Below are 23,568 nucleotides of genomic sequence, written 5' to 3'. Positions count from 1 at the left end.
GCAGGAGTCAAAAGAAAGGTTCATGTATGTGTCTTGCACTACCTTTTTCCTTTGTTTGTACCATCCCTAGTTCTCTACAACTGGATCCACTCAGCAACCTCCTTCCTCTCCCCTGCAGGTCCCAAATCATCCCTGCCTGGGGCAGAACACACACGCCAATATCTTTAGGGCATGAACCAAGGACATACTGCCTATTACTGCATATGGATCCACAAAGATGAGACCCCTGGGTTTTACCCACTCTATCCTGCACCTAACCCCCTTCCTGCTCAAAAGATCAGGGCTGGGGTGGGGATAGCAGGAGTGAACCCTGGGGTCTGTGTGATCTCCAAGTTATTAGCTCCTCCCATTTAGTAGGGCCTGAGTGTCCTACACTCTCTTGCCAGCCCCTTAAGGGCACAGCAGGGACCTCTGGAAATGGGATGGGCTTCCCTGGCTGGTTCTCAGTTCTGAGGCTGCCCTGATTTCCTGCTGTTCTATGGCTCCATCTGGTTGGAGCAGATGAGACTGCAGCGGTGGAAGTTCTCCAGAGACCCAGACCTCAGCCGCCCAGCCCTTCCCTCCTCCTTGGGAGGGGGTTTTAGTATCTCCTGGACCCCATATGGTGCTAAGTCCCCACATGTCCCCACCTGAGCCAGTGCTGGTGGTTCTGCATTTTCCCCCCAAAGTTCCTGTCCAAGGAAGGGGAGGAGTCTTTGAGAGGAATGGAAATTGGAAGCACAGACTGTCACTGGAGAGAAGTCACTGGTGCTGAGTGTTGTGGGCTGCCTGTGTGTGTCTTCCCAAATTCATATGTTGAAACCCCAGTCTTCAGTAAGATGTTATTCAGGGGTGAGGCCTTTGAAAGGTAATTAGGACATGAAGGTGGAGCGGCCATGATGGGATTAGCATCCTAAGAGGACACAGTGAAGACACGGTGAGAAGTTGGCCATCTGCAAGCCAGAGGAGGGTTCTCACCAGACACCAACCATACGGGCATCTGATCTCACACTTCCAGCCTCCAGAACTCTGAGAAATACATTTCTGTTGTTTTAAGCGCCACCCCACCCCCCGCCCCGTTTGTGGTATTTTGTTAGAGCAGCCCGAACTGGCTTAGACATGGAGAAAATGCTCCTGAATGGAGTCTTGCTATTCTTCAAGCCCTCAAGGGAGTAGACAGGTTTTTAGACATTTTTACTCTCTTTGGAGATGCCTAGAACTACTAGGCACATGAAGCAATGCCAAACAGGCAGTTCAACAGGATTATTAAGACATGAACTCTGGGTCCAGATTACTTTGGTTTAAACCCCTGCTTTATAATTTACTAGCTATGGGAACATGGACAAGCTCCTCAACTGCCCTGAGCCTCAGATTCCTTGTCTTTAAAAGAAAGCTGTTGAAAGAATTAAATAAATTTGACAAACATAAACCACTCACACAGTGGCTGGATATACCGTAAGTGCTACCGAAGTGTTAGAGATGATGATGACAGTGACAATAAAGGTGGAGAGATCAGAGAAAGAGAGATATGGAGAAGAATAAATATGGCACAGAGCTTGAAAGACGCCAAAGTTTCCATATACCCTCAGAGAGCAAAGAGTCTGCTTTGGTGCAATTTAAGGACCCACATTGGAAAAGCTTCCTGCATGGGAGGTGGACATTACATCAATGCCAAGCTTCCAAGGTAATACAAAACCTTGCTTCAAAGACAATTCTTCATTGGCATCATTGTCATTATGAAGCTATTTGTCAGTTCTCAAGTCAAGTTAGTGGTGGGGTCCAGTGGTACAAAGAGCATAAGGTACAAAGCTTTGGACGATCCAGAAAGTATTTCTATTAATTCTAATAGTTTAAATTATTAAACCAACAATGCTTTAAGTTATCATCTCATATGTTAAGTGCTCCGAAAAGGTCTATCAATTTTTTAAAAAGACTTCACATTTTACAAAGTACTTTTCATCTTGGTCAGTTAGGTCTCAGGAACACCATGTGAGCCAGCCAGGGCCAATCTTATCCTTATATTAGTGAAAACCAAACTCGGGCTCAATGTGTGTAAGGGTAGGGTGATGTGGCTGACAAGTAAAACAGGCTGTTAAGAGAACGCAGCTTTGAAGGACAAACTCATGATAAAGATACCTAATAAATCTGAGATGATGATGTGAAGGTATGAGAAATGATAGTAGAGTCAGCATTCTCTTTTATTCCCAAGTCAAACTGTGAAAACAACTAGAGGGAAAACTCAAACTCAAGTCCCAGTTTACGGTGGTAGTAAGTTGTTAGGGCACTGTGACAACTTCACTACCTTATCATAAAAGCAGCTCATGTTATTCCATTGTGTTTTGGAAATGGGGTGACAATGACCTCAGGAGCAGAAGATTAAAAATGAATTCATACAACTGCCAGTGACCAGTAGGTTAATAATAGGTAAATAGCCTGAAATATCACCAGACATGCTCCCATGCTGTGTGAGGGTTCCTAAACTAGTGATTTTCTTTTTCTCATCAAGCAACATTTATTTATATTCTTACAGTCCTGCTGACTTTTGATAGCACCCCATTCTGAGTCATGACAAACTCTGCCATTAAAATAACATCTTGGATAAACCACACGTCTCTGGGGAGTTCAAAATGCCTTTTCACACTTTCAAATCTATAAACCCAGCAGGAGTCAATAAGTTTGTGTGGTCTGGATTCAAATGTTTCATTTATTTTCAAAGCAAAGCAAGAAAAGAGGAGCAGGTATGACAGACCCATTTGATAGATGAAAAGAACACAAACGTCAGGTCTCCTAATGTCCTGTCCAATTATACTGCACTGTACCACTGAAGGACTGGATAACTAGGAGAAGGCACTTTCTCTGATGCCAATCTCAATCTCACTGGCAAATGTGTGGCTAATATATGGGGTGACTCCGGGTTCAGCAGCATTTGAAGCCATTGCCTTGTGGGGTCAATGTCAGGGAAAGAGAGTCCCTGAGGTATGAACCAAGAACTGCTAAGTCTCATCAGAAAAACCATTTGTGAAGGTGTTCAGGTCTGAAGCCTGGGTCTCCGGCCATACCCGCCAGGCTGAGCTGCACTAGCCATTTGCGCCTAGTGAGGAGGCACCGAAATAAAGTACAGAAATGAGTCGCAGGCAGCATGGAGACATAGTTTGTCTATTTCACAGCTCTGCTTATGGTCTACATGCGCCACTTACCACGTATGCCCCCAAATAAATTGACCTTCCTCCCCTCCCCCCGTTAGCCTCAGAAAAGAGGAGGCTCCCTTATGTTCAAGTCCTTATAAGGTCTCTCACAGTATGGAGTAGGATCTCAATTAATTTCAGTAACAAATTACTCTATGGGTAACCATCCCAAAATGACTTTAATCAATGCTAATTTGGGGTACTGATAGAATTCATCTGGCAGAATTAGCAAAACAAACAAACAGAACCCACACATAGATTTAGTAATGATTACCATAGTTAAGCGCTCTAAAATGCAAGTAATAAATGACTAGGTTAGTAGGCCCCAGAAGGATCATTTGAAGAGGAAATACAGATATTTCTGTTCCTGATAAGATGTAGCTTGTGGCAAGCCACTGTTCTAGCCAAGAACAATGTGAAAACTGTATAAAATTAAACAAACAAACAGAAGACCTCTTGAAAGTAGTGGAGACTGCTGATGGGGCAGTCAGGGCTTGAGGAACTGAGGTCTCAGGGGAGAGAATGCAGAGAGATGAGCTGGTTCCCTCAGAGCATTTGCCAGTTCTTGTTTGGGAGCAGAAGGTGATAACCCCAGCTAAGGCACATATGCAAGGGGGAAAAAAAATAAAGTCTGCACAGCTTTTGGCAATCTCACAGTGCTAGAAAAACAGAAGCTTTTGTTTGGGGCTGCAAAGGCATCTAGGACTTATGGAAAAACTTCCAGAGAGTAAGGAAGCACAGAAAAGTGAACCAGACAATGCAGTATTCCTTCCTAGATACTTGCCAAGTCCCTAAACTACACAGGACAAGAAACTAAGAAATTGAGCAGAAATCCTTGAAAATCATAGAGGAGGCCTTAGTAGTTTCCCCATGCTAAAGAGACAGAAATCAGATATCAGATCCCACCAAGGAAGAGGGCCCATAGAAAGTCCCTCAGAGCTACAGTCTAGGGGTTAGGATGAAGTAGTCTGAGGCTAATACAAATTGAAACTGAGCTTAAGGTCAGTTCTGCCCTGACTGGAGTACAGTGATCTGCATTCACTCAGGCCACACACCAGAGGATAGGGAAAACCTTCACAAGAGAAAAACATGGTCATCTAGATCTTCTGTAATTTTTACATACATTATTCATCATTCAACTAATGCTTATTAAATATACTAATAAAAAGGACCAAGAGAAAAACAGACAATAGAAACAGGCCCACAGAAAACACACTTACAGCATATTATTGAGTTACCAATGTGAACTTAAAAATAACTGTTATTATTGTGTTCATGAATACAAATGACAAGACATATAGAGCTGGAGTCTATTAAAATAAATAAACCAATTAAGTGGAAACCCTAGAACTAAAAAGTACAATAACAGAAATTAAGAACTCAATAGATGAATTTAACAGAGTGGAAAGTTAGGTCAATAGAAAATATCCAGGCTGACACAGGGTGAGCAAAGAAGATGGACGTTTCAGCAAAGCACATAAAAAACACAGGGACACAATAAAACATTCTAATACACATTTCAAATCTCAAAGGAGTGCAGAGAGGGAACAGATAAGAAGCACTGTTTGAAGAGATAATAGCTGATATTGTTCCCAAACTGATGAAAGACATCAACCCACAGATTCAGTAAGTGCTATAAGATACCAAGCCAGAAAAAATAAAGAAAACCTACATGTAGGAACATATTAATAAAAATTCTGAAAAACTAAAAGAAAGAAGAAGATTTTAAAGCAGCCCTCTCAAACAATAAGAAAGGGAAGGAGAGAGGGAGAGAGGGAGTGAGGGAAGGAAGGAAGGAAAGGAAGGAAGGAAGGAAGGAAGGAAGGAAGGAAGGAAGGAAGGAAGGAAGGAGGGAAGGAAGGAAGGAAGGAAGGACAATCACATTTGAAACAGTGACAATAAGGCAGATGTATGATTTCTCAACAGTAATGATGGAAACCAAAACTGAAAGAAAGTAATTGACAACCTGGAATTTGGTATCTAGCAAGAATATCCTATAAAAGTGACTGTGAAATAAAAACATTTATAATAAACAAACAATATGAGAGAATTCTTTGCCAAAAGTTCCATAGCAACAATAGCAACAAAAATATTAAACAGAGTTCTTCACTCAGCAGGAAAAAAAAATCCCAAGGAAAAACACAGAAGTCGAGGAAGAAACGAAGAGCAGTGGAAAGAGTAAATATGGGTTAAATTTACAAAAGGAGTCTTTAGTTCCAATCTTCCAGTTTGCAAAATAGGAAACTAGTATATAAGTAAGAATAACTGGTACGAATGTAAGAAACTGATGAAAATATTTTAAATATTTTTTAAAACCTCCCTTGCTTATCCGATGCAGATTTCAGTATTACTGGGTGGGTTTTTAAATGCAATATCTAACAGTAAAAAATAAAAATATATCAATCAGAAAGGGGTTAGGCTTCTTAACAACTGCATATGGATCTGCCATTATCATGAAATAAAAATTTTAATTAAAAACAATTGAAAATGGGAGGCAACATTGTGGCAGACACTTGTGTAACTATTTCTATGTTATGAGAATCAGTATCTGTGGCTTGGGATAAAATTTCCAAGGACAGACTTGAAGATAAGGATTTAAGTGCTGTATGTCCACTCTTACAGTAGTGGGAAAGAATAACCCTGATAAACAGTGTGAGAGGACATAAAACATAATTTTAGTGATAAGAAAGACCCGATGTCAAAGATGAATTGTAAAGAATTTGAAGAAAGTGTAAATGTAACAGACATTTCTGAATTATATTAATTAACAAAGCAAGTATCAGTAAATCATTGATTCTTTTGGCGATATCCATAATGGTTTAACTATTCAAACTGGCCCCAAAGCTTTATGTTTTCAACTCCTCCTTGGGAAATTGGGGAAGTGGTCCTTTATTTTTAACCACCTTATATTTATGTTTTTGTGGTAAAACAGAGCCCATCATACCTTGCTATGATTTCATAGTTTGCTTAGCATCCCTGAGAACCTTATCAAAGAAAAGTATCTGGAGCTCTGTAAAGTGCTCCTTTAAAAGAAGTAGTGCAGAATTCTAGAAGATTTTTATTTTGTGCTGATGAACACAGGGTGATGACTTTTTAGATTTAGTATCATGTTGATTAAATGCACTCACTGGTGATTGGTTAGTAATCTCTAACTTCTCCAAAGGGTATTGAATTTGAGCCAAAGTGTTGGCTTCCATGGTAGATGAGCACCAGAACTGGCTCTTTTCCTCAGCAACACTGTAACCAAGCTCATGGTTCGGTCTGGCAACACCTATGGGACTCTCCCTCCTGCAAGAGGAATGGGAGGGCCCTCTGCTGGCGTCACTCAGCATGACGAGTGAAGTCACTCTGGGGAGGTGTCTCTCTGAGCTGGTATGGGACCAATCCACAGGGTTGCCCTGCCCAACCTTTACCTTCTCCTGGCTTTTGTTTTCCTAAAGTTTCAGCTTTTGAGGAGATAATACAATGCGGCCCCAAGGCGGTGTGCCTTTGAGAAGAAGCAAGGGGATAAGAGAAATTTTTGGAGAGGATTGTGGTCTGAGGATCCCCGGCAGCACCATGGTGATGGCAGATTCTTGGAGGGAGACCACTGTCCTCCACACACAGGACTGCCGAACTTGCCAAGGATCCCTGTGCCCCAAATGCAGTGTGAAAGCTACAGAGCTGCTGAACTTGAAGGGACCTCACTGCAGGCTGGAATGGGGGCACCACCATGGGGGTAACCGTGGACAAGAGATTAAGGCAAGAAGGGTTTTCTAGGAACTAGAGGTCAGATGCGGATGGAGACCAGATCCCCTGAAGTAATGGAACAGAATAGCATTTCCCACCATATGTGACATTTGCATAGCAATTTACATATGATTTCAAGGAGTTTAAAGCCCTTCCCCCTTCCCCATAAGAGCCATTCATGAATTCCTCGTTAAGGGCCCATATTCCACAGAAAATTCTTCCTGTCTGGCTTTTTCTTTCCATCCTTCTTCCTTTCCCTCTCTTCCATTTCTCAGTTAAGTATCATTTACTGAAGGACAGTAAAGGAACCTTAACGACAATAATAACAGCGATGATTTTTTTTTTTTTTTGAAAGCACCTTCCACATGCCAGGACATTTGACATACTAATGCTTATAACTCTATCAGGTAGGTATTATTATTTGCTATTTTTAGATGAGACTCCAAAAAGTTGTTATATTAAGTTACAGAGCTTGTAAAGGCCTGATTCAAATCATGGCTGCCTGGCTCCAAAGCAGTGGTTCTCAAACACTGCTGAGCTTTAGAATCACCTGGGGACTTTAAAAAGGTCTCCGTACCTAAACTGCATCCCATGCCAATTAAATCAAAAGCCATGGGGGTGCTACCTGTATGTGAGTTATTTTTCAATTCCCCAGGTGATTCCAAATTGCAGCAAGAGGCCTGCTGCTGAGAAGGGGTGTCCAAAGCCTCTGTATCTAACTTGGATCCCCTGCCTATGAAACAAACCTGCGCGCGTCTGTCGATGCCCAAACTCAGCACCCCCAATACTCACTTTATCATCAAAGAGGCAGGTGCAAACAGGTGTTCCCCTTTTTGTTCCATTTAGGCACTTGGTGATGATGGCTCCCCATCCCACCTCATCTGCATTTCCTCTACTTTCCCTCCTGAATCACACTCGGGTTGGCCGGCACTTGAGGCCAGCAGGCTGTACTTGTGAACAAGTCTGTGTCCGACCACCACGTTGGCCTCGGAGTTGCGGGCGGAGGGAGTGGGGTGCCTCCGCTGCGCCTCCTCCGGCTGCTGGTTCAGTGAATGCTGCTCTCCGGCACTTAACCAGATGCTTTCATACTAACTGATTCTGCCTGGCAGGGAGTGACGGACTGGCCAGAGACAGTCCTGATGGAGGCCATGTGAATGCCAAGGAAGGTGGCACACCCCTCAGGGCTCTGCCCTGACCCCCTCAGCCAGGTGCACTCCTCCGGGCTTGTCACAATCTGGGTCCCGCACTCAGAGGCTGAGCCAAGAGTGTGCCTTTGTCAAGGCCAGAAAGCTATCACGACGGGGGCCCGTCTCTGCCACACTGGCAGCCACAGATCAAGAATGAAGAGAGTGAGGTGCCAGGGCACGATGGCTAAAGTGGGACGTGGGGAGTGCCGCTAGGCCGGGCTCCGATCCTGCCGCTATCACCACCAGCCATGTGACTTAAAACACTGTCCCGTCCAACGTTCCACTGCTCTTTATAAAGTGGATGCAATTACAGCATCTTCCCCATGGGAATTTTGGGAGAATTCAACACAACACATAAAGCCTACCTAGTCCCGTGCCTAGCCAAGATATCCAGTGAATGCTAATTATTACTTTCACACATAACAATAGCCAAGTACCAACCATGTATTAACACTGAGGCTCCAAGGCCACCCACGTGCTCAACTGAAGTTGAATTAGATGTAGGAGAGACAGAGACTCGGGCCTCGGGCCTCATGATTATGCAAGAACAGAGGGTAATTCTTACAGAGAGGCCAAGCCACACGAGTTAGAAATAAGTCACCTGGCCACCTAAACGTTGCCAGCTTGCTAGGAAGGACAGTGTAGGCTGAGGTTGGTTGCCAAGGGAGGTCTGCACATGAAGCAGCACTCGGGTCTCAGGCACTTCTCCCTTATGAGGCTAACTTCTCCCAGAGAAGGGAAGAGTAGAATGTTAGTGCTACATGAGACCTCGAAGATCACCTCATCCAAAATCCCCATTTTACAGCTGAGGAAACCGAAGGCCAGAGGTCAAGGAGCCAGCCCAAGGCCTCACACTGGTAAGCAATGGCCTTGGGGCAGAACGTGGGCTTCCTAAGCTCAGAGTCCCTGTTCTTCCCGTGACGCCACACGGTCCCTGGCAAAATATGTGAGTAACAGATTAGAATCGATAGTGCTAATCTTTCTGCTCCTTCCAGCCGCTGGGAATCTATTACCTATGTGCCAACATAAAAAGAACAATCTAATTAGGTATTTAGAAAACTCAGAACTCTGAATTTAGAGGTCAGATCCTGGACAAGGTTCTGCACCTAATTCTCTACCCTTAGACCAGAGGGTGGCACACTTTTTCTTATGTAAAGGGTCAGATTAGTAAATATTAAGGCTTTCCAGCCTACATGGGTCTCTGTTATAACTACTCAGCTCTGCTCCTGGGGCAGGAAGGCAGCCACAGACAAGACATAAGGGAATTAACATGTCTGTGTTCCAATTAAACTTTATGGACACTTGAATCTCATTTAATTTTCACTTGTCACACAATATTATTCTTCTTTTGGATTTTTCTTTTTTTTTGACCATTTAAAAATGTTTAGAGACAGGGGCGCCTGGGTGGCTCAACTGGTTAAGCGTCCAACTCTTGATCTCAGCTCAGGTCTTGATCTCAGGGTCATGAATTCAAGCCCTGCATTGGGCTCCACGCTAGGCATGGAGCCTACTTTAAAAAGAAAAAAAAAAACAAAAACGTTTATGGACTGTTCAAAGACAGGTGATGGGTTGACTTGGCCCTCCGGCTGTAGTTTACCAAACTCTGCTCTAGGAAATGAACTCAGCAATATCTGCTCCACTTACTTCACCTTGAAATGTTTTATAAATAAATACATTAATTGCATAAGCATAGGGAAGCCCCGGTTTGACTATAGTCTGAAAAAAACTATCTAGAGATTTTAGTTATACAGATATAATGCAAACCAAGATTTTAGTGGTATATATGTAATGTAACATAGATATTGAAAAATGAGGGGCGCCTGGGTGGCTCAGTTGGTTAAGGGTCCGCCTTCGGCTCAGGTCATGATCTCAGGGTCCTGGGATCAAGCCCCACATTGGGCTCCCTGCTCAGCGGGGAGGCTGCTTCTCCCTCTCCCTCTACCCCTCTCCCCTGCTTGTGTGTGCTCTCTCTCTCTCTCATGCACACGCTCTCTCTCAAAAATAAATAAAATCTTAAAAAAAAAAAAAGAAAAGAAAAATGAATGTAGTTCTAGGTTGCTTTAAGAGAAAAAAGGGTCCGGGTCACAAGAAGAAATTATCCCAATATAATCTCCAGCTCATACGGTTGAGAACAGATATTTATTTCTGAGAGCCAATTCTAGGGAAACAAACTATTAAAAATTTGGTGGTACCCCCTGGAGTGGAGACACTGAAACGTAAAACCGTGTTTGAATGAGGAGGAATGGATGGGGCTTATCTAAAGAGCAGAACTAGAGCCAATGGGTGAAAGTCAAAAGAGGGTAGACATCAATTCAATAAACTAACTTGCCGAGAGCTGCAACTGTCCAGTGGTGTCATGAGTTATCTTACATACAGTGAGAGTGTTCAAGTAGAAGCTGCCTGACTACCTATCAAACATGTGGTGTACTGTTAAACTGCTTAAAAGAGAGAGTCAGCTAAATGACCTTGAAGATTCCTTTTTGTGTCTAAAATTCCAGGAGTGCATAAAATGAGTAAATGCACAGAAAGCACCATGCAGAAACTTGATGTGCAAGACATTTGGGAGCCCTAGTGACCCCATGTAAACCCTCTCTTACCTACAATCCCAAGGACAGTGACTAGGTTCTCAGCCTCCCTAGCTTCATTCACACCAGCCTCACCACTAGCCTTGGGCCCGTTTCCCAGAGTGAGGGCTTCAAGAGGTCCACATGGGTGACCTGAGCACTACTAACTAAGCAGGGCAGGCTGTCTCCCTGGCTCCCACCTCAAGCTCACCTTGATCCTGTGTTGGGGCCAGAGATTTCAGTCACTGGATTATTGGTGAAAAGGTAGAATCTTGAAGCGATGTGTCACTTAGAAAAATAGCTAGTTATTCAAAGGCAGATCACAGAAAGGAGAGAGATAAAGAAGGGGTGGAAGGAGAACAGCATTTCCCCAAACTTCCTCTCAGACAGCCCCAGAGTCAAGCCTTTCTCATTTCTCAGCTCTAAGTCCATGGTTATCCTGTGCTCCAAGAGCCATTTCTACTGATATGAACTGACTTTGGATGTAAAGAGAAAGAACTGAGTGTCTTACCCTTCTCGTTCATCATCCGTGTTGTAATACACCTGTGGAACAAAACAACAGGCTTACTGTAGGTTAGACCAAGAAATGGAAATAGATTACGTGATGCACTGACTTTCCTTGGCTCTTACACTGTCTTAAAGAAGACAAAAGGCAGATCTGTTTAATGATGCTGTGTGTGTGTGTCCAAGGAAATACAAATTTTACATCATATTCTTCCTAGGGTTAATTCTTGGATTTTAAGGAAGTAAAATTGGAAATCTGATTATTTCCAGCTCAAGTCATTCTGATCAGATTACCTACTAAACCAGCTCTTGCCTTGACATTAAAGAAATATTTTAGCAGGACCTACAAATCATTGTTTAGAAAGGCTCTGGAGCAAGGCATGTGAGTATCCAATCCCATCGGGTCCACAGGTGAGCTGACCACAGATACTGTGCTCTGGCGAAGGGAGGGGAGCAAGAGAGTCCCAGGGCAATGCAGCAGCGACCCCAGGCCCCTGTCTGTTCCCCGAAAGGGCCTGGGTTATTCTGGCATCCCACAGCCACAAACATTTAGAGTCGACTGTCTTCAGGCTGGGGAAAGGTCATGCAGCTCTAGGAGGTGCTCCAGGCCAGAAAACCTCTGAGAACAGATTTCTTTAGGTGGTCAGCATGGTGGCAGGCAGAATCAGATTTAAGGAAATTATGAAGCATCCCTATTATTTTATGAAACTACAGAAATCCATAGGGGATCTTGTATGCATGTAGGTCCTCTTGACCCAATTATTTATAAAAATTAATTGCAGACCTTTCTTGAGCTTTATCCATGTGCTTCAGGACCATTTTTATTTGGGTGAAGGACAAGACGCAAGTTAGCATCAGACATTTACATTTTAACTTCAACAGTCACTTCTGGTGCTAGTATACTTCGTCACTGTCCCTGCCCCAGTTGCCTAGGAGAAAAGCTCTGCCTAGACTGACACCCTCCTTACAAACCTTCTCAGAGGCTCCTGGCAGCGCCTGGGATGCTGCCACACCCAGACTTCACGGTGTAACGGAGCTGGTTCCCGGGGACTCTGTGGGCGTCAGCCATTCTAGTCATTAGCAAGATTTCCACAGGGAACTTATCCTCTTAAAACTTTTAATGTCTACTGTTGTATACTTCGTTTCTTTTTAACAGAAAACAGCACAGGCAAGATGTTTTCTTCCACCATATCCCAGGTTTCAATGTGGCACTGGAGCATCCACCACGGTGATATTCTAGAAGTGGGACTATTTAGGTGCATATGGAGTGACCCACATAAGTGAGGGGGCCTGGGCCATAGCAGTGGCCACAGAACTGGATTTTTGGGAAAAAGTTCCTGATGTTGGCCTGTTTTTTGCTAGCTTCTTTAAATGTGGCATAATGCATCTGCCCTGTCTGACTATATGACAGGGTCATGGAGGGCTCTCTGCAAAGTTGACTGGTGACCCCAAAATGAAGGAGCCTTCTCTTAAGTGTTTTCCTGCCCTCCTAAATGGCCTCTACTACACTGTCCCTATCCCTGTCCTTGCACTGGTCACTTCTCTCACAATGACCCACTGTTTCTTCCTTGTTGGCTGTAGGTCTTACTGCATGGATTTAATGTTTAGAGAGTATTTCTCAAACTTTATAGAGTGCATAAAAAATATGGAACCCTCTTCAGAGATTCTAATTTAAAAGACTTGGAATGGAACTTGGGAACCTGAATTCTTTGGGGGAAGGCAGTTTACAAACCACAATGGGGAAGACAGCTTCGAGGGTATGAGGGAAGAGCAAAGTCCTCCTTGGGTTCAGGTGCCTTGAGGAAGTCTGATCAGAAAGATGATGCCTCTGTATCTCACAATTTCTCCCAAGATCCCCTATCACTTGTTTTTAAAGGCATTCCAGAGAAAAGCCCCAGTGACTATCTGGGAGTTGATGTGAAGAGAAGGAGACTAAGATCTCCATAGTGCCTGCACATTGGGTTCATTCCCTCATATTAGTTTTTGATAACTGTCTGATGAATCCACATGTGAATCGGTAACAGAGGCGGAGGGAACATGTGGGTTGTCAGTGAAAATACCCACTCCCCAGCCCATGTTCTTGGGTGACTAGGAATCACTGTGCCATAGCTCGTGAGCCCTCAACGTGACTGGGGGTCTCTCACTGACCCTGAGAGCTGCAAGGCTGCTCCCTCTCCAGCCGCACAGAGCTTTGATGTAGCTGATTTTGACAAGGCTTGTGTCTGCTGTGGTCACTGAGCTGCGCACCATCACCTGCCTTTCCCCCTCCCCGGGGCCCCATTTATGGTACAACTGGCCCACATTTTGACCCGCCACGGCTGGATCCTGTTTCGCATGTCAAAATCAGCCACCTCCCCACACCCACTTCTAACATCATGGCACTGCCGGCTTCCCTCCTGCCTCTGGACCCATCTCCCTGCTTTCTAGCTCTTCCAAAAAGAGGCAGACTCTAAGTCCCAGCTAGCCACACTGTAGGCGCTCCTGTCCTTGGGCCAAGTAAGTTGATCAACCATAGAATATTCACACACTGTTCCAGAGCACAGCTGACTGTGTTCCTTTGTTGCCCAGAGCTTAGGCAGGCTCCCTCCCTCACTGACCCCCCTAACTTTGACTCCAAGGCCACAGGGGAAGCCTGAGGGCTCTGCAAGGGTGGCCCCAGACTGCAGAACTTAACTTCGCCAATGACCTAGGGGCGCTGACTGAGCTGCTTTGCAACTGCTAAAACCAAAAGACTGTGCAGGCTTTATTTCCCTTGTGATTCGGCCACAGGCTAGGAACCTAGTTCCAACATGGAGAGGCCAAGTGAGGCCAGAAGACTCACAGATTTGGTCACTTTTCCTCTGAAGATTCATTTACAGCTTTGTATATTTCGGGGAAATGTTGCCAAGAGAACAGGTCAGGCTGTCAGCTTTGACACAGGGCTGAAGCCAGAATCATGACGGTAAACAGAAAGAACAATTTAACTCAATTATCCCTTCTTCGGGAAAGTATGGATACCCAGCTTCATAAAATCCTATGGGGCTAAGACTGTAAATAAACAAATCACCATACTCTTGGGAATTAAAAAAATAAATAAAATGAGGTGCTGGCACTCATAGTTTGATAAATCTTCTTTCCCCTTTGTGACCTTTTTCCTATCGAACAAGTAAAACAAGATGGGATTGTTAAACTAGTTTTTAGTGGAAGGCACTCTAAGAAAAAACTATACTATTTTGTTACCATGTTCTGTCATGAGCAGCAACAAAGAAGCCCTGCTTGTATAACTGTTTGTCTCAGACCTATAATGAAACAACACGGGGAGGGACAGTATATTCTTCAGAAGGAGCAAGTAGAGCCAATAACGATTTCCCCTCCTGACTAAGGTCAATTCCACTGAGTGTCTGAACACTTAGAATGGGAGAAAAACTATGCCTCTGTTTCTCAAAACGAACTTTTCCTCAGAGGATTTTGAGTTTAAAAGAAAACTAACCCATACAAGTTTCACTAAAACCCAACTGATTTAGTGAAAGACAAATCCGGCTAATGCTAGGGAAGTACATTTTTTTCCTACTCTATTTTAATTTATCACAAAAATAAATAATACTAAAAATATTAAAGAAAGAAAAAATCATCCATCACTTAATCCTACACACCAAGTGTTACAATTTTTGTTACCTTCAAGTTCAGGTATATATCTAGAACCACGGTACAGACACAAATGGGTATTCTAATTTTTTCTTGCACTGAACATTATCATAATTAGTTCCTATGTTGTTACATAATTTACATAATTATAATTTTAGTGACCACCTAATATTTCATCAACTTGAGCTACCATAATGAGTTAATTATTGGGTATTTATGTTATTTTAATTTTAGCTCTTTAATTTCGCTTGTAGATGTAACTAGAACACAGGAATTACTTTTAAAAAGGCTTGTCTACAATCTCATTTTTCTTCTGGTGTGGAATAATTTACATATTCAATGGGAACTGTTAATTTACTAGGGGGAAAAACTGTTGATATGGTTTTATGTAATCAAAAAGTTTTCCTCTTGGGCAACTTTCTGAAGTTATAGGTGCAGTTCAATTTCCCACCATTAGATGGAGCTCTATTGCACCAGGTTGATCCCACATGACCAAACCAACACCACAAAAATTCTCTGGGTTTATCAGCCTCCTTACTTTCTTCCTCTTTCATTGCTTTGTCAACACTTCACTATTACCAGCTCACTCTCTTCTTCCCCTTACTAAGTCAGTTTCCTCTCCTGAGACACTCCTTTCTATAAAAATCCGTTTTGTTATGGAATAACTGGCTTTCCGCGGAATGCATGGAGTGCAGAGGTTATTTTCAAGGTCAACACTGCCTGATGTGATTCTGTCTTAAAGCTCCACCGGCCCCGGGGAGGGATGGCAGGTGGATGTTAGAAGGTAGGTCCTACCTGTCCCGTCCTCTGCAGGTTTGCAAAGTGAACATCAGGTATGAAGAGGACCGGCTGTGAGTGCAGGTCAGGCATCGTTTTGAAGTAGGTGATGTCACTCTTCTTCTGTAAAGGTATCGCCGCCAACTTCCCATCAGAGGCTGGATGTGAGAGGGTTATGCATGACTAAGAACTCTCAGCTGTGAGCCCTAGTCTGAGTTCCCTGTTTTCTCCTCTGAAGCTTTCCAAAAGCCACAGATGTGAACACACTTTACAATCGCCCCCTCTCCCACTGCCAAACCAAGAGAAAGAGCGTGAACTTCGGGTGAGCACTCTTGAGGTGAAGCCCCTCGTGCACTCCCGTCCCTCTCTGCACCCTAGATTCCTTGTCTGGAGGAGGAAGATGTTGGTCTCCATGATATTACAGTCCCTCCCAGCGCAAGGAATCTGTGATCATGTGATTCCATTTGCTTTTCACCGAGACAATTCACCCAGTCTTCGAGGCTAGGGAAAAGCATGCCACCCCCTCACATATCCATAGTTTCACCCACCATCCACTTCTTTCCACCTGTTCCCCTAGTGGGCGTGGCCTGGCCAGAGCCCACCCCTCCTTAGCAACACTCACAGTTGTTGCAGGGGGTTTGGGAGGCCTGGCCTTTCCCCTTCTTCCTGTTCTGCTTCCTCTCTTCGTCTCGGATTTTCCTTTCTGCTCCCTAACAGGGAAAAACAAACAATGCCAGCTATGTTACCAGAGCACGCAAAAACAGTGTCCACATACAAGTCTCTAGGATAAGAAACAAACCAGGGGTAAAGAGAGAGCAGGCAGCCCCATTTCTGTGCCTCTAGGGAGGTCAGGCCTCGGTTCTGAAGGCTGAGACAGATCCTTAGTCTGTACTACATTTCGACCTCCGAGTGATCCCACTTCTTCCAGATTTCCCCCTTTTTTTGAAATCCTGCCTATTTATACAACTTCAATTTTGAATCCACACAGAAAGACCAGGCCCAGGTTCCTATCCCAGTGAGGCCGGTTAAGTAACTTCAGTGATTATAATAAAATGTCATTAAGATAAAGCACTGGCCTGTTAACATCATTCCTAGGCACCGAGAGAGCATTAAAGTTGAATTTGAATTCCCTATGAAACTTTTCCTTTGCTCGATGTCATGGAACTTTCAAAAATCATTACAGTAGTGGAAATGAGGGGGGGCCTAAGGAAACTACAAAAGATGTATGATCGCTTTGCACATACAAGTATGATTTTGGTTTTCGTTTTAATGTGTTCATAAGTGCTTGGAGATGGTACTTGTTCAACCAAATAGAAAAAAGTTTGGTCTATTCACTTCCTTTTTGCTCCTCTGTTCCTGGTAATCTGACTTTTTCATTGGCTTCTCTTGCCAAATCACACTCTACTTAACCAATTGACCATCACCTTGTATCTCTTTCCTTCTTGGCCTTCAAGGATTCCCTGATTATTATTATTATTATTATTGTCACTCTTCTATGTCCGCTTTGCCAACTCATTTTCCTCTTCCCAACCCCCAAATACATATGTTCCAATGGTTTTCTTTTCCTTTCTCTCCCTCCATTCTTGCTGCAAAGAGTTCACCTGCACCCTTATTTCCATGATGTTCTAGACAGGTGACATCCAGACAGACACCTCAGACTAGACTCCTGCCCTAGATTTCAGATACACATTTACAGTTCCTGCCCTTTGTGACAGTATACGTAAGGAGTGGTGAAGCACACACTAGCTGGAAACCTCTAATTAAAAATTGCCCCTAACTCATCACACAAAAAAGATAGATTTTAAAAATATAAAAATTTAATCCTGTTATGCAAAAAAAAAAAATCCATTAATAGGCAAAGGACAAAATCGTGAAAATATTTGCAACAAAATATCATAAGGTACTAAATCCTTAATATAAATATTGATTCAAATTTAAAAGACAACTAATGCACCAATTTAAAAAATGGACAAGAGTCATGAAATAGGCACTTTACAGAAAAAGACTTACAAAGCTTTGAATCAAAACACTGAAATACATGTTTTGTTTATTAAATTGGCTTTAAAAAAAAAAGCAGATTCCCAATTCTGGCCAAAGTAAATGCACAACACAAGAGATTTGGAGATTTGTGGGCGACGAAGCCATCAGAAGGAGATAGCATTAGAGCTAATTCTTGAAAAATGAGTAATCATAGCTAATATTTACATAGCACTTACTCTGTGCCAGGTGAGTTCTAAGAGCTTTACATAGATAAGATCTGAACAGATTTAATAGTTTAACCAGATATTTTAAATATGTTTTTATGTCAAAAAACTTCTTACTACCAAAAGGGAGTAATTATTTTATAGTGCTTCACTTATAAGTTTTGAACTGCCATGGATAATTATAAACCATGGAAATTCAGAGCAAGAGGGAGATAAAATATAGAAGTATATCCTTTGGAAGTTTCTTCATGATATATTAAGGTTTTGTATCTAGATAACATATAATATTTTGAGAAAATAAAGTGTTAAATGTACAGACATTGCCTTGTTGAAATTGATGTGAGATATAAGCAAAAGTCTCCTATTATTCATTTTTTGTTGGGTCCATAAAACATCTTTCTATGTACCTGGAGTTCTGTACAACATATTGTTTAATATAAATAAAAACGTAAAACTTTTTCTATCTATCTATATAAATTACAACTCACTGAAGATATACGCCAAGGTTTGTCAAGCAGTTTTATTTCTAAAACTGTCAAGCAGTTTTTATTTCAGGTTAAACTATTAATTTATTTCTAAATTGGTGCCTTATTTTGTATTATTACTTTGAGGAAAAAGCCTGCAATTAATTTGTTTCAAGACTTATATATGTTCAGTGTCAATTTTTGGGCAATAAAGTCTGCTTATTATTTTACAGGCATTCTTTGATATGCCAAACCAAATAGATTAACATAAAAGCTAGAGTGGCTCCCCACAGAGCCTAGTCTTGGTGCCATGTCTATATAAGAAATTTCCTGCCCAGAATGCTCAGATATCAGCATGACAAAACAAGTCTGGATAGTATCCAAACATTTCTAGGAGAACCACAGTTCCTATTTCTAAAAGAAAGCTTTGACTTCATAATGACCCAGGGAAGCTTAGATATATTTAATTAAGATGGAGAAAGCTTCCTTGAACATGACCTTCCATGAATTCCTTTACTTCCTTTGATTATTTGTGACCTAAGGCTTCTAAAAGATCTTCTTTCCACTCTTATCAAAGTGCAAAAAAGTCTAGCTCTTCCAGAACAGTATAATTTGCTACAAAGACCAAATTTATCATTTGAAAATAATTTCCCCTACCTAAATGTTCACTTTGGAGTGTTAGATTTAAAAAGTATGCCTGAAGATTTCCTGATTATATTGTGATCACTCTTGCCACCTCTTGAGAGGTGATGGCTATCTTTATTTGACACTTCAATAATTTCTCTTAAATTTATTTTAAGAGTGTGTCCATAACCAGTTGAAAGTTGGCCAAGGTACCGAGATGGTTTGCAGGGGTATCTTTAGCTTTTCATAATCTTCAATAGTCATCACCTCCAAATAGCCATCACTTTCCAAACAAGAATTAATAAAGAGAAAAAAACTATTACTAAATAAAGAACATGGCTTTATTTCTCAAGTTTTGCTCAATATGTACTTACTATTTATACTACTATAATTCTTGTTTTTCAGGAAAGATAATGGAAGTAATTAAATATAGATATAAAGACACAGAGGTATTAACACAGGTAGATATATTAACAGAGGTATTAACACAGGTAGATATATAGACAGATCCCAAATTTTTTTTAATGCAAAAACATGTATTTCCATAGTAGTATCATAATATCAAAAAAAATTAGAGAAAGTCTTTATTTGATTCTCACAGGTGTGTTAAGTATAAATAAAGCTGGAGAACTATAAATAGTGCAGAACTCCATCTGTTTAAGATTCTTGATTGTGATTGGGAAACTTAACGATTTTAAAATGGAATAGCTCTTAGTTCTTTTGCTTTAGAGGAGAATTCAAAATAATCATTTGCATTTATACATCCATTTGAAAAGTGGAAAAATTAAACTTTTTCTCTTTTTAATCTCCCAGGAGTAAGTTTTGCCTGGGTTTTGAAATAAGAGCTGCAAATATGGCAAATTACAGCACAACATTTTGTATCTAGCTTATTAGAAAAATGACTAGCAGTTAAGGTTAATACACCCTGCTTGAGATTTCTTCCTTACCCTTAGCATCAGGATAAGTAAACTAAAAACCACCCCCTGGAAACACCGTATAGCACTAGTTTCTTAGAGTCCTAGGGCATAGGTGAACAACAATGGAACACTCTCTCTATTCATCCTGCATTTTCCTTCTGTTTTGAGTTTTAGTATTTGTCATATCAACACTGTTGAAAAAAATAATTATATGAGCATCCCTTAAGGCCTCTCTTTCCCACATTCAATTCCAGCTGCAATGTAAAGGTAAATGGACTGCCCAGTCTCTATCTCATCCTTCCCTCTGTTTCTCCTTGCCCCTAATCCCACTCCTCACTTCCAAGAAGGAGATTCCTGGAGGGGGATTCTACAATCTCCCTTAAAGTATTTGGAATACAGTGAGGGAATTCAAATTATTTAAATGCTGTCCCATTTGTACTTTAGAAATTCCATGTTGTACATCATCTGAAAATGCTTTTTTAATGTTTAATATGCTGATTTAAAGATATTAACTGATTTTTGTATGTTTTCTTTTGTTTTTAAAGGCTACCTTGGCTCTTTGTTGAGGTTTTGAATCATCAGTTGTCATTTTGGCTTTTTATGTGTACAGTTGTTTATCAATTCAAGGAGTATGGGTTTGGAATCAAACCCTATACTATATTTGCATCCAGCTCCCCTACTTTTTTGCTGTGTGATTCTGGCAACTGACCCACTGTTTTCTCATTTACACAACAGCTGTGTCTATTGACTTAACTGGCCCCCATACTGGGGAGGCTACCTAATTGTCCCTGAGAGTGCTGTTGAAAGTCTGATGATAAAAGTTTCTTTACAAGTGGTTTTTTTATTCTATTCTGTTCTGTTCTATTCTATTCTATTCTATTCTATTCTATTCTATTCTATTCTATTCTATTCTATTCTATTCTATTCTACTTAGATGCCCAAAGAATATTTTTAAAGTTTCCTAAGTTAACAACCAGGTATTGGTTATCCTGGGTTAATTTTCCCAAGTAAGTAGTAGGCTGTTTAAATCTACATATACTTATTTATATATACAGTTTATACTTTCAGTTTTCCTGATTTATCATTTCTCTTAAGGCATTCCCTGGTGTATTTATTCATTCTTGTTTTACGTCTAATGTAGTCTTTACTTCTGAAATATTTTAATCTTTTATTTCTGAATTCTTTCTTGAATTCTATCATAATACTTTTCGAAACAACTCATGAATTTTTCTATGTGAAAAATTATATTTATATTGATCTTCATGACTTCTATGATTTTCTTAACTTCATTTAGCTCATTTTGGAATAATAGGTTATAGGTATCATCTGTTTCATGGGCAGGTACCCATTGTCCCCAAGGAATTCAGGCTGTTCTTAATCTCTTTTTTCATGAGACACTGTATGGGATTCAACTGTTTTTCTTTTCTGATGGTTATTTTTAAGTGAAATGAGTGGACCAAGATAGTTCTGCCGACTTCACGGTTCTCATGCTCTCTTTTCTGATGTGTTCACAAAGTGATAAAAAAAATAGTCTGTATTTCCTGAGATCTGTCTACTCTGTATCCTTTCTCCTCGTCCTTTTTATTTGGAACTTCTCTTTCCTTTGCCCCTTTTTTTGGAGGAGTGGAGGGAGTCCAATTCAACTTGGATTCTACTCCCAACAGCTTTTTCTTGGAGCACAGTTTTGCCCTAGAAGGGAACTTTAATTTATAACTTTCCAGAGTTTTCAGAGCCCCAAACACTTCAATGTTCCATCCCTTTGCATCTACCAGCAATAGCAAACTGGAATCTAGAGAATCTGTACCCTCCCACCCTGGTTTCACATGCTGTCCTCAGATGGCACACTTCATTCTCTAGTGAGTACCCTGGGGCAATTTTTTAGGTTTCCTGTTCTTCGGTTATCAAGTAGCCCCATTGCTTTCCCTCATGATGCTGATATCATACAGGTCTCAAAACTACTGGCTGTTTACTCCCACTCATATTTGGGATTTGTAAGGATCTCATGTCATATAACCACAGGATTTTAAGCTTTGCTATTCTAATTGCTCTATCATCTTATGGTGGGATTCAGGGAGATTAAAAAACTGTATCCCCTCCTGAGTGCATGTTTACTAATGAACTTATTTTATAGGTGCCATTTCTATTCCAAAAAAGCTCTGGATGTGACCCCATTTAACCCATAAAATAATAAAGGTTATACTGATATGCTCTGGGACAGGCTTATACCCAGTAAAAACTTACCTACGTGAGTAGCACAGTGCAATGTCAATCAGCCATTAAATTAGTGGTAAAATGACTGACTAAAAAAAAAATACAGTTGACTGGTGACTCCCTAGATATCTAATAGGAATTGAAAATGAAAGGTTACAACTCCCAGTGTGCTTATAAGGTGATTAATTTGACACCACTAGACAAGAGAAGGTGATAAGGAGGAAATGTCATTAAAAGTAATATCTAATAACAAAGATACCTTTATGATCTTTACTCACTTTGTCGCAGAAGACCTTGATCTGGCAGTAAGCTCTATGAATGGGTTTATTGCTACGATTATTATAACTGTACGTATCAATCTGAATCATCAAAGGAAGTCCTTTCACCCCTTTCTGGGAGGAGAAATCTGTACTCAGGCAATTCACAGTGATGAAAATCTGAGGGTGGGAGAAAGAAAGGAAAAAGTTCACAAGTCACCATAAAAAAGATCTATTAAAAAATGCATAAGCCTTAGACTTGGAATCAAAATACTACACAATCTTCTAAGGACAACTTAAGAATATTTGGGTACTCTGAAATAAGAACATGCTGAGCACATAAAACATGATATAATACATAATTTATAATTTAAATATATAAAAATTGTTTTCACATTAAATCTTGAAATAGACAATCAATACTTTCCTTCAAGTGTATCAGCAAAGTCTTACTTATTTTTCAAACGTGCATAAATCAGATGTGTAAAACCCTATCTCTGCAACATATTAAAGCTGTCACTTCTAATTATATCACTCTCTCATATCTCTGACCTGGGGTTAAAACAAAAACAAAAACAAAAACAAAACTATGTAGCATCTCCCCTTGCACACTACTGCACTGAAATGGTGATTTGTTTATATATCTGTTTTTCCTACCTGACTCTTAACTTTGAGATTTGAGATCATTTCTTATGTTTTTGTATTAGTGGTACCTAATGTAGTGTGCGGCAGAGAGCAGGCATTCAATAAATATGTAAGGAATCGATTAGTGAGTTTATCCATAGAAAACCCCCTAGAGATTGGTAGTCAAAGGCCCTAAGTTTTATTTTTTACTTTTATTTTTTTTAAGTTTATTTAATATTTTTAGTAATCTCTACACCCAATGTGGGCTTGAACTGATGATCCCGCGATCAAGAATTGCATGCTCCTCCAACTGAGCCAGCCAGGTGCCCCCTAAAAGCCCTAAGCTTTAGTTCTAGCTCTAACATTAACAAGCTAAGAGACCTCAGACAAGTCACTTCTTGGCTTTGGTTTTCAACTTTTTCTTTAAATCATTTTAAAAATCCTTCCCTGAAGGGCAGAATGTAAATACTAATATACTTCCAGGTTACTGAAAAAGCAAAAGAAGAGCTAGTGAAGGTAAGACATAAAATAGGAGGGAGGAAATGTCGTAAACTCACTGGCATTCTCATCTTAAAACAAGGGGCATCAAGAGATACAACAGAAATAACATGAATACAAAAAAAAAAAAAAAAAATGGAAGCTCCAATAAATTACTAAAGATTATAGCATTGACCAACAGAAGAACTAGAAATAATAATTTGTCATAAAATGTTGGAAG

General features: G+C 40.9%; 1 protein-coding gene across 1 annotated transcript in view; it reads right to left on the bottom strand.

The window, feature by feature from the left end:
- Positions 1 to 23,568, bottom strand: part of GRHL2 (grainyhead like transcription factor 2) — a 154,342-nt gene that overhangs the window by 18,765 nt on the left and 112,009 nt on the right. The window contains exons 9-12 of the mRNA XM_032415818.1: positions 22,248 to 22,406; positions 16,172 to 16,259; positions 15,568 to 15,707; positions 11,156 to 11,187 (exon numbers count right to left, since the gene is read on the bottom strand). Coding sequence (XP_032271709.1) covers positions 11,156 to 11,187; positions 15,568 to 15,707; positions 16,172 to 16,259; positions 22,248 to 22,406 — 419 coding nt within the window. The remainder of the gene's footprint in view (positions 1 to 11,155; positions 11,188 to 15,567; positions 15,708 to 16,171; positions 16,260 to 22,247; positions 22,407 to 23,568) is intronic.

This window comes from Phoca vitulina, unplaced genomic scaffold (assembly GCF_004348235.1).
Source record: "Phoca vitulina isolate PV1807 unplaced genomic scaffold, GSC_HSeal_1.0 scaffold18, whole genome shotgun sequence".
Classification (NCBI taxonomy): Eukaryota; Metazoa; Chordata; class Mammalia; order Carnivora; family Phocidae; genus Phoca; species Phoca vitulina.
The sequence above is the reverse complement of the archived record's forward strand: the minus strand, read 5'-3'. Positions and strand labels throughout refer to the sequence as shown.